This window comes from Hypanus sabinus, chromosome 5 (genome assembly GCF_030144855.1).
Source record: "Hypanus sabinus isolate sHypSab1 chromosome 5, sHypSab1.hap1, whole genome shotgun sequence".
NCBI classification, from domain to species: domain Eukaryota; kingdom Metazoa; phylum Chordata; class Chondrichthyes; order Myliobatiformes; family Dasyatidae; genus Hypanus; species Hypanus sabinus.
Window position 1 is genome coordinate 70,842,480 of NC_082710.1, and position 12,193 is coordinate 70,854,672.

Consider the following 12,193-nt stretch of genomic DNA (forward strand, 5'->3'; position numbering starts at 1 on the left):
AGCGTTTTTGAGGACTGGGACTGATGGAATTTGGGGAATGAATACAGGGTATTCACGGAATGGTGGAATTTGGAAAATACCTATAGCTGAGGAATGAATAGGTGTTGTAGTATTAAGTGCATGGAGGTTGGGGCTGTTTGAATTTTGGTGATGATTCTGCTAGGGTTTAAGATGAATTCTAGAATCATTCACATTAAGATTTGGGAACACTGAATTCTGGGACTAAGTGCAGGTAGGAACAGGAGTAATATGGAAGTGATCACCGGTAGGCTAAAGTTTCATTTCCCACTATTGAACAGGAGATCCAGCATGCAGTGTGGAAAAATAGATAGATGAAGGAATTTATGTACAGAGGGAGGGTGGACAAGTTACTCAAGAACCTGGGGATCTGCAAACAGGAAAGATGCCATGCTGCTAAATTGTCTAAATAGTCAATTAGTGCAGAAATTGAACTACAAACATACCAAAGGAGGATTGCCATTATGAAGTACTTATTTTATTAGGTCATATTCACATATTTTTTTGTGTGAGATTGTTTCCACAAGTCAAATGTAACATAAAGAGGCTGTGGGAGTCTACACGAGCCCACTCCAGTGGCTGTAATATTTCAGTGTGGTTCCTGTGACATAGAACAGGGCGAGGATGAATGAAGGGCAGAACAAGCAATAGTGAAAAAATTCGGAGCAGCAACCAGCATGCCACTTATTATAGGTTTCAGAACCAAAACAGAAAGGAAATTCGAAGAAGAATGCAGGCCAATTCAAGAATATCTCCAGTCACAGGATCTTGGATTCTGTAGCTTGTAGTGCTTAGGAGGTGATGGAGGTAAAGAAGTTTCTGATGATGAAAGAAGTTTCTAAAGTCATGCCATGTCAAATCCTCAGAAAGTTGCTCCAAAGATGTGAAAATACAGATCTGTCAGAGGCACAGCAGAAAACTGCATTAGCATTGGAGACTTACCCAATTAGAGAGTCACTGTCAGAAGTGCACCCCCAATAGAGTACCAGCCAAAGCCACAAACTCATTGGATGAAACACTACTCTAGAACAATAAACACTAAAGAGAAATAGTTAAACTTTCACTTAAAAAATCTAGAATTGGAAAGCAGAGAAATACTAACTTATTTTCTCTCCAGTTCTGATGGAGGATCTTCAAATTGAAAGTTAGTTTCTTCTTTCATAGAGGCTGCATGACCAATTGAGTTCTGCCAACATTTACTGTTTTAATTTGCAACATATTGTTTGCCTTCCTAGTTGCTTCTTGTATCTGCTTGTTAACTATCAGTGATTTATGTACAAGGAAACCCAGATCCCTCTGAATATCTCTCACCAATGATGGTTTTTATGCTTTTTCTGTGAAATAATGACATCACACTTGTCCGCATTATAATTGTCCAATTCTTTTTCTATATCCCTGAAGCCTTCATTCTTCTTTGGAGAATGAGTTGAGCAGTATCTTTGCTAAGCATTCTATTTTTCCAGGCCAGTAGCTTCCTTGTTGCTAAGACCATAGATTGAAGTTAACCACTTGATGAACTTGTTATACATCTCTTAAAACTGTGGCTAATATAGCTCCTTAGCTTTGTAATCAATGCATGGTGAAATTTCAAATCACTAGAAGTCCTGGCATAATAGTAAATCAATTGCCATGTTGGTGTATTCCATTGCCAAGGTCACATCAGGTTTCTGGATTTTAGCTGGAGTGAACTATTCATCTGCCAGGAATAATTTCTGGCAACCATGTCAATGAAATAAGGTTTAGGCATTTTGGCTCTTATCCAAACATTACATCATGAGAAGTTTTAATGGCTTGCATGTGATTTAAAAGACTGTTATGTTGTAGTAGAAAAACCACAAAATAAATGTGATTCTTGTGTATGCATGTTTACAGTATCTCTTTACATTGGGGGGATTAAATGTCATGCTAGGGGATCAAAAGTCTCTTTATTTTGAATTACTGCGTCAATTCATCTGAACTTTCTTAATTATTTCTCTAACCGGTGAGCACATCACAAGGCATCCTAAAATTTCCTGATGAAGGGTTTGGCCCAAAATATTGACTGTTCTCCTCTTTGCATAGATGCTGCCTGACCTGCTTAGTTCTTCCAGCACACTGTATTTGTTACTCTGGATTTCCAGCATCTGCAGAATCTCTTAGCTTTCTCTGTTTTTTTTTATTATGTAGTTCAGTCTAGTTTTTGTGCTGTGTCATGTAAACCATGGTCCTGAAAAATGTTATCTCATTTTTACTATGCACTGTACCAGCAGCTATGGTCGAAATGACAATAAAAGTTGACTTGACTTATCCGAAACAGTTCACAGCCACTGAAGTATTTTTGACAAGTAGTTGCTATAGGGAAGCATTGCAGGCAATATATCAACAGCACAATCCCAGCGCAATGAGATTAATGTCCTGGGGACGTTGATCTTTGATCACTAGCACTTTGACTATGTGAAATTATTGTCATGTAGGATCCAAATGAGGGATAATGCATTTTAACAGCTGATTTGTATGTAGGCATTTTGGCATGGTGGCCAAAATTTCTGCCAATAGTAAAGATCAGAGAGCAACACATACAAATTGCTGGAAGAACTCAGCAGGTCAGGCAGGGTCTATGAAGAAGAATAAACAGCCCATGTTTTGGATTGAGACCCTTTCACAGTAGTATCTTGGGACATGGGAGTAGGGGGTTCCATTCCAGCGCCATCTGCAAGGAGATTGTATGTTCTCCCCATGATCGATGGGGATTCTTTCAGGTACTCTGGTTTTCTCCCATAGTTCAAAGATGTACCAGATAGTAGGTTAATTGGTCACTGTAAATTGTCCTGAGATTAGGGTTAATAGTTGGGTGGCCAGAAGGACCTGTTTCTCTAAATAAAATAAAAAAGTTTGTTCCCCCGATAATAATGCAGTGAGGGGAATGTCCCTGCTCTTTCAGTCAGGTTAGAGGAAACTTCTGTGTTGAAGTGAGAGGAGTGCTGAAACCTCAGTTTAACAAACCTTCTCCACTGTACGACTCATAACCTTGTGCCTCAGTGAACCCAGATCCTGGACTGCATGATGTGATGCAGGAGGCAGTGTCTCCTTTTCCTGTCTCTGTTCCCAATTATGCACAAACGATTTGTAATTATCAGTCAATTTTTTCTGTAATTTTGTTGATTTATATTAATTACTCCTATCAATGTAAACATTTTCTTGTTAGTAAAATAAGTTAATGGCTTAATGTTAGTTTCTTTTCATTTTGAATCAACAGAGCAAATTAGTGAAAAAGATGAAGGCCCTTACTATACACACCTTGGAGCAGGCCGTGATATTGCTCAGATTCGAGAGCTAATGGAAAATAGGTATACTTATATTGATATCTTTGATCTCTGTAATAAAGCAATCTGTGATATGATTTTTGTTAATCTATTTTTTTTGTAATTCACGTTTGCAGATTTAATGTTCAATCTAAGAACTTGTAGGCCTTATTGAACTTCTCTCCTTGTTGACTAAATATTTGAAGTTTGTGGGGCTAGAAATTAGGGAAAGGTCTGTTCTTAAGAATTACCTCCCTGAAGAAAAAGTGCAGAATTAGTATACCAAAAACAATTAAAAATAAATGTGACCAGGAACACTGTACATTCAGTAAGAATTCTACTTGCACATTTATTTCCTGTATTTAGTGGAATTTAAATAATACATAGTAACATTAAACAAATGGATCCTGCGATGCACAGACCTGGTGCGTCAAATGGACTAAGCTGGTAACTCAACTCTTCGCAATGGTCAATGCATTCACAACGACTATAGGATTGACATCGATGGCACAAGTCTTCTGTGCCACGCCATTGACTTTTGGGACTGCTTCATGAAGGAAGCCATTGAAATAAAACTAGAGGAAAAGAATTTTAACAAAGACGAAGGTCTTGCTCTAAGAAAGAACTGGAATCCAATTGTAAACAAGATGGGACAGTGGAAACCTGATTGGATAAGGACTAACCAATCAAGAGGGATGGACTAAGGGAGTATAAATACCACCAGACTAGACATATCCAGGCATCATCCCTGATGAAAATGGCAAAGTTTGTCATGGAAATATTGGCTAAAATTGTTACCTGTACCTGGCTGGATGCCTGAGAAGAGTTCATTTTTGAAACTGTTTATGATTTTACTGGATTGTCTTAAAGGAAATCAGAAATCAAACGTTGTAAGACCATAAGATATAGGAGCAGAATTAGGTTATCTGGCCCATTGTCTCTGCTGTGCCATTCAATCATGGCTGATACTTTTTTGCCATCTCCTCCCCAACCCCAGTTCCTTGCCTTCTCCCTGTAACCTTTGATGCAATGTCCAATCAAGAACCTATCAATCTCTGCCTTAAACATGCCCAATGACCTGGCCTCCACAGCTGCATGTGGCAACAAATGCCACAAATTCACTACCCTGTGGATAAAGATATTTTTCCACATCTCTGTTTTGAAAGGGTGCACCTCTGTCCTGAGGCTATGACCTCTTGTCCTATACTCTCCCACCATAGGAAATATCCTTTCACTCTGTCTAGGCCTTTCAACATTTGAAAGTTTCAATGAGATCCCCCCTCATCCTTCTGAATTCCAGTGATTACAGACCCAAAGCCATCAAACATTCCTCGTTCTTTCATTCCTGCAATCCTGGAATCATCCTTGTGAACCTCCTCTGTACTCTCTCCAATGCCATCTAATCTTTTCTAATATGGAGGGTCCAAAACTGTTCACAGTACTCAAAGTGAGGCCTCACCAGTGCCTTATAAAGCCTCAGTATCACATCCTTACTCTTGTATCCTAGACCTCTTGAAATAAATGCCAACATGGCATTTGCCTTCCTCACCACTGACTCAACCTGCAAATTAACCTTCAGGGTGTTCTGCACAAGGATTCCCAAGTCCCTCTGCATCTCAGATTCCAGGATTTTTTCTCTGTTTAGAAAATAGTCTGCACATTTATTTCTACTACCATGACCATGCACTTTCCAACATCGCATTTCATTTGCCGATACCTTGCCCATTCTTCTAATCTAAGTCCTTCTGCATCCTACCTGTTTCCTCAACACTACCTGCCCCTGCACCAATCTTTGTATCATCTGTAAACTTGGCAACAAAGCCATCTATTCCATCATCCAAATCATTTATATACACCATAAAAAGAAGTAGTCCCAACACCGCCCCCCCCTTGCAGAACACCACTAGTCACTGGCAGCCAACCAGAAAAGGATCCTTTTATTCCCACTCGCTGCCTCCTGCCAATCAGTCAATGATCTCATCATTTAACATTCCTGTAATACCATGAGCTCTTGTTAAGCAGCCTCCTGTGTGGCAGCTTGTCAAAGGCCTTCAGAAAGTCCAAATATACAACATCCATTGTATCCCCCTTTACCTATCCTTCTTGGAATCTCCTCAAAGAATTCCAACAGGTTTGTTAGGCTGGATTTTCCCTGAAAGGAAACATGCTGACTTTGTGCCATCTTGTCCTGTGTCACTGAGTACTCCATCACCTCATCCTCAACATTTGACTCCAACATCTTCCCAACCACTGAGATCAGGCTAACTGGTCTATAATTTCCCTTCTGCTGCCTTCCTCCTTTCTTAAAGAGTGGAGTAACATTTGCAATTTTTCAGTCCTCTGGCACCATGCTAGAGTCCAATGATTTTTGAAAGATTATTTCTAATGTTGCCAGAATCTCTAACGCTACCTCTTTCAGAACCCTAGGGTGCAGTTCCTCTGGTCTGGGTGACTTATGTATCTTTAGGTCTTTAAGCTTTTTGAGCACTTTCTCTCTTGTAACAGTAACTGCACCCACTTTTCTTCCTTCACATACTACAGTGTCATGCATACTGCTCGTATCTTCCACAGTAAAGACTGATACAAAATACTCATTTAGTATTTATCAGCCATCTCCTTGTCCCCCATTATTATTTCTCCTGCCTCATTTTCTAGCGGTCCTATATCCACTCTCATTTCTCTTTTATTTTTAACATACTTGAAAAATCTTTTACTATCCACTTAGATATTATTTTCTAGCTTGCCCTTTACCCTTCTAATAATTTTTTTAGTTGCTCCCTGTAGGTTTTTTAAAATTTCCCACTAATTTCCTCTATCTTCCCACTAATTTTTGCTTTGTTGTATGCCCTTTCTTTTACTTTTACAATAGCTTTGACTTCCTTTGTTGGCCTCAGTTGTACTATTTGAGTATTTACTCTTTTTTTGGAGTATACATGTCCTGCAACTTCCTCATTTTTCCCAGAAACTCATGCCATTGCTGCTCTGCTGACATCCCTGCCAGCATCTCCTTCCAATTTACTTTGGCCAACTCCTCTCTCATATCACTGTAATTTCCCTTACTCCACTGAAATACTGCCACATCAGACTTTACTTTCTCCCTCTCAAATTTCAAGCTGAACACAATCATACTGTGATCATTGGTTCCTATGGGTTCTTTTATCTTAAACTCCCTAATCTATCCTGTTCATTACATAACACCTAATCCAGTATAGCTGATCCCCTAGTAGGCTCAACGACAAACTGCTCTAAGAAGCAATCTCTTCAGCATTCAACAAACTCACTCTCTTGAGATCCATCACCAGCCTGATTTAACCAATTGACCTGCATGTTAAAATTTCCCATGACTACAATAACGTTGCCCTTTTGACTCGCCTTTTCTATTTCCTGTTGTAATCTGTGATTCACCTCCCAGCCACTGTTGAGAGACCTGTATATAATTGACATCAATATCCTTTTACCTTTGCAGTTTCTTAACTCAGCCCACAAGGATTCAATGTCTCCTGATCCTATGTCACATTTTTCTACTGATTTGATGCCATTCTTTACCAGTAGAGCCACACCACCCCCTCTGCCTACCTTCCTATCTCTCAGATGTAACGTGTAGCCTTGAACATTCAGCTCCCAACTACAACCATCCTTCAGCTATGATTCAGTGATGGCCACAACATCATACCTGGCAATCTGTAATAATGCAACAAGATCGTCCACATTATTTCTTACACTGTGCGCATTTAGATACAACACCTTGATTTGCTATCCTTTCTGATTCTGCATTGCTAATGATTTGATACTCAGCCTGTTGACTGCAACTAAGTCCCATCTCCTGCCTGTCCTTTGACAATCTGACTACACAATATCTTTACTTTTTTACCATCCATCCTTTCCTGAGTCCATTCATTCCAGTTCCCGCCCCACAGCCAGGTTAGTTTAAACCCTCCCCAACAGTTCTAACAAACCTGCCTGTGAGAATATTGGTTATGCTCTTTTTTTTATAACTGTTTTTAGTCTTATGACTGAGAGTAACAGTCTTGTTAATGCATTTGCTTCTCTCAGGTTTAGCAAGAAAGGCAGTGCTATAAGAATCGAGAAAATTATTTACACTGGCAAGGAGGGAAAAAGCAGTCAAGGATGCCCTATTGCAAAATGGGTGAGTTTTAATTTTATTTCCACAATCTAAAAAGATGGCCATTACATTGATTTGCACTTGGTTCTTTAGAATCAATTTGGATTTTTGGGAAAAGACAAACATACAATGCAAGTGCTGTTGATCATAAAACACTATTGTACAGAAGCAAGCCCTTTGGTCAGTGATATCTGTGTTGACCATAATGTTAATCCAAATTAATTTCTTCTTTCTCCACATGGCTCATATTCCTCCATTTCCTGACTGTTCAGTGTGACTTTTAAACTTTGCTGTCCAGTGTGCTTTCCCTACTTTCACTGACAGTGTATCTAGACATCCACCAGTCGCTGTATTCTGCATCTACTTCATAAATCTTTTAAAACTTTCTTCTTAAAGCTATTCCCTCTAGTATTTGACATGTTTATCCTGGGGAGGGGGAAATTCTCACTGTCTACCTTATCTATAACTCTCATTATTTTACTTACTGTACTTCAATCAGGTTGCCTCTCAGCCTCTGACACTTCTGAGAAAACAATCCAAGTTTGTCCAACTTTTTAAAGTTGATGCTGTGAATCTTTTCTGCATCCTAATCAAAGCCTCTACAGCTTACTATAATGAGGCAACTAGAAGTACTCACAGCACTGCAGATGTGGTCTAACTAAAGTTTTATACAACTGCAAGATGTTGTCCGTACTTTTATATCTGACACCATGAGGCACCGTGCTGCCTTTACCACTCTTATCTACTTGTGTTGCACTTTCACCCCAAGATCCTTTTGTAAACCAATGTCCCTAGATTCTGCTATTTACTTTAAACTTCTCTCCCAAAAGAGGAAAGTATACTGACCTCTCAGAGGGCAACACCTTGCACATCTCTGGACTAAACTCCATCTGTACATCTGCACTCAAATTTCTAACTGCTCTATATCCTGCTGAGTCCTTTAACAACCTTTCTCACTACTCATAACTCTGCCCACTTACATTTTCATCCAAAGCATTTGTTAGGAGCAATGGGGTAGTGTAGAAGTTAGTATAACACCAGTGACTTGGTTTCAGTTCCATCACTGTAGGGAGTTTGTACATTCTCCTTGTCACTGTGTCGGCTTCCAGGTACTCTGGTTTCCTTCTACGCTCCAAAGATTAATTGGTCACTTTGGTGTAATTAGGCGGCATAGGCTCATTGGGCCAGGATGGCCTGTTACCATGATGTATCTCAAAGTTAGTAAATGATATCTCACAAACAATAGTGGTCCTAGCATTGATCCGAGCAGGACACCAGTACTCAGAATTCCAGTCACAATAGCACCCCTCCACCACTACTCTTTTTCTTCTGTGGTCAAGCCAGGTTTGAATCCAAGCTAGCAAGTCTCCATGGATCAACCTTCCACGAGGGACCTTGTTCAGTGCTTTACTAAAGTCCAAGTATACAGTACAGCATCCACTGCCCTAACTCTATCAATCATCTTCGTCAACTCCTCAAGACAACTTAATCATTTGTAAGGCATAGCCTCCCTGGCACAAAGCCATGTTATCTATTGCAAGTAAGTCTATGCTTCTCCTAGATTGAAGTAGATTTTATCCCTAAGAATCTTCATCAATAATTTCCCTGTATGTTACACTCAAACTTTCTAATTGGCTTCCATGGGCTTTTGCCTACAAGTCTCTGTCACCCAGCAAAATAATGTCTGGTACTCTCTCCTGAATACGACGTGTCTCTGAAAACTTGTTCGTGAATAGCGTACAGTCAGAACCAATTAAGCTATTAAATTCAATGTCAAGTCACATATTCAAAGTGAGATAATGAGATGGGTATAAATATTGGACTCTGAGTGGTTGAGCTCAAGTAAAAGTGAAAGTAAAATTTTCAGTGCAGGAGTGATTATTAGGCAGTAACCCCAATGTTCTGTGGTGGGTTTCAAAGGCCTGTTCAAAGTTTCAGAGGTTTCAAACGTCCATTTAATGCCAGAGAAATGTATACAATATACAAAGACACAGACTTGCAGTTACCCCAAAGACTATGTGTTTCACCCAGTATTCAACATACCACAGGCTCTCTCCCCCCAATAAGGCAGAAAGAGATGTCTCCATTTTCCCAGTGAGCGGAGAGACATAACAAACAACTTGCTGGTTTATGATGTTAAAGGTCTGTTAGGTCACTTTTTTTGAGCTCTGTGCCCAAAGATCTGGACACACAGTCGTAGATATTCCGACTCCCCTGATGATCCTGCCATGACAGCGACCTTCAATCTGCCCATCTCCAGAGCTCTGATCCTAAGCCTCCAAAGTTGAGCCTGACTTTAGGCTGAGCCTGTGGCATGCCAAGCAACAACAGCCGATTGTGAAACCCCAACAGCGGAATCCATTCCCACAAAGGACCATAGTCAGTGTGTAACTCCAGGTCAAAGGAACCCTGAAAGGGAAAAATAAAGATATTAGAGATGGATATAGAGCTGTTTCTGAAGATGCAAGCAGTCGCCGTTTAGCTCCACCTCCAAACAGCAAATACCGTTCTGCATATTTCAGTGTTGAATCTCACATCGAGGTAGCACAGCTTCAACCGAGTTAGGGCATCTTGGAAGTAATTTGTCACCTTTCCCTATTTCAAACATGTCGGATCCCTGGAAAAGGTATAGATGTTGAATCCAATGACTTGGCGTTAACCAAGGCACTTCTGTCCAAGTCCTTCAGAATATAAATCCCCCCTGAACGTAGAACATAGAGTAGTACCCCACGGGAACAGGCCATTCAGCCCTCATACTGTGCCAGAACAGGTGAAAAGCAAATCAAAAACATCCAAGCACTAATCCCATGGTGCTACCTACCATGTCCATATCCCTCCGTCTTTGTAACATCCATGTGCCTATCCAAACATCTCTTAAAAGCTTTAATGTATTTGCCTCTACCACCGTACCAGGAAATGCATTCCAGACATCCACAACTCTTTGAGTAAAAAAACTTACCCCTCACATGTCCCTTGAACCTACCTACCTCCTCTCACCTTCAATACCTACCCTCTGACTGAACTAAAAAAAAAGGCTTGCCTCTTCTTAACTGTGCCACCATCTTCTGTCGCCAAAGCCCGTTAAGCCAAAGCCTTAACAGTCACATGGAATCACTCAAATAATGGCAGCTGCACTTGAACCTACCCTTGCTTTAGTTACAGTTGAGTTTAGGCCTCTGATGCAAACACCTACCACAACTGTGCAGTATAAAAAGACCGGCCTTCCCTGAATCTGCTGCTTTTATCCTTTCTCTCGACTTCAGTATGGGTCTGACCCAATACACACTCCTCTGGATTTAAACATTTTGATTGAAGTGCAGAATGCATCGTTACAGCTAACCCAGCCGTTCTTTGGCTCTTGGGTGTATTGTTCATTTGTTATGTACCATGTCTTTAACATAGGCGATCATGATCTTTTCATGACCATGATTGTCCTTGGCAAATTCTTCTACAGAAGTGCCATTGCCTTCTTCTGGGCAGTGTCTTTACAAGACAGATGACCCCAGCCATTATCAGTACCCTGCAGAGATTGTCTGCCTGTCGTCAGTGGTCACATAACCTGGACTTGTGATATTCACCAGCTGCTCATACGACCATTCAGCACTGAATCCCATGGATTCATGTGACCCTGATTGGAGGCGTAGGAGTGCTACATCTTGCCCAAGGGTGACCTGCGGGCTAGTGGAGGAAAAGAGCACCTTCTACCTCCTTTGGTAGAGACATATCTCCACCCCGCCCTCTTCTTGATTGTTTTTTTTTAAATTTAACAGCTTGAATACATTTTAATCATTTTTTTCCAAGGAATGTATTATTCATACCAAATACATTTAAAATTTAATCAGTAACATTAAGAGAAATAATCCCTAAATCTATAGTAGAAAGGAAAGTAGTATTAATCCACAGAATCACAGAAGCCGTTAAGTCCATCAGCCGTGGAATTTCAAAATGCTATCCGGTTAGTCCTAGTGTCCCACTCTTTCTCCAAATCACTGCACATATCCCTTTACACATGTATATCAATTTTATTTGAAACTTTCTATTAGATTTCAGGGAATACATTAAATGTGTATAAACCCACTGTAGTAAATAATTCTCTTGCTCTTCTCCACATTTGTCTTTAAGTGTTTCACATTTAATTGAAACTGTTGCCCAGTTGGTCCAATAGCATTAGAGAATTATCACCGAAACTGAAATTGGAACTTAAAATTGAGATGGATGGGTGGAGTTAAGATCCAAATCAGTAATGATCTAATTAAACATGGGACTGAATCCCCCTGATCACAGAATCTTATGTTTCTAAACAAAAGAAAAATGATTGTTTGAACTTGCGGTCATGGCTCCTTTCTCTGTTGACAGGTGCTTCGCCGAAGTTGTGTCGAAGAGAAGTTGCTGTGCCTGGTCCGGGAGCGAGCTGGCCACTCGTGCGACACTGCAGTGCTCATTGTCCTGATCCTGGTGTGGGAAGGAATCCCACTGCCACTTGCTGACAGACTGTATGTGGAGCTCACAGACACTCTGAGGAGACATGGCGCCCTGACCAGCCGCAGATGTGCACTAAATGAAGAGTAGGAACACAGCATTCTTCAGTCTCATGTTTATCTTCACTGCACAGTATTAATTTTAGATGGATCAAAGCAGAGCAGAGCCAAGCGGCTAGTCTTTTACCTCTGGGAAATGAGCTAAATGACTACTCCGCCAGCTGACTGTTTGGATCTAGTGTGGAAAGAGGAGTTCTACCTAATACAGGTTTCATTATGAAAAGCAGTCATAG

At 40.4% G+C, this 12,193-nt stretch overlaps 1 protein-coding gene across 3 annotated transcripts in view; it reads left to right on the forward strand.

Annotated features, from left to right (window-relative positions):
- LOC132394236 (methylcytosine dioxygenase TET2-like) overlaps positions 1 to 12,193 on the forward strand; it is a 177,747-nt gene that overhangs the window by 125,854 nt on the left and 39,700 nt on the right. For all 3 annotated transcript variants that reach the window (XR_009512229.1, XM_059970114.1, XM_059970115.1), the window contains 3 exons: positions 3,254 to 3,344; positions 7,353 to 7,446; positions 11,779 to 11,987. Coding sequence is in view for 2 of the 3 variants with exons in the window: in XM_059970114.1 (XP_059826097.1) it covers positions 3,254 to 3,344; positions 7,353 to 7,446; positions 11,779 to 11,987 (394 nt within the window). In the remaining variant the exon portion in view is untranslated. The remainder of the gene's footprint in view (positions 1 to 3,253; positions 3,345 to 7,352; positions 7,447 to 11,778; positions 11,988 to 12,193) is intronic.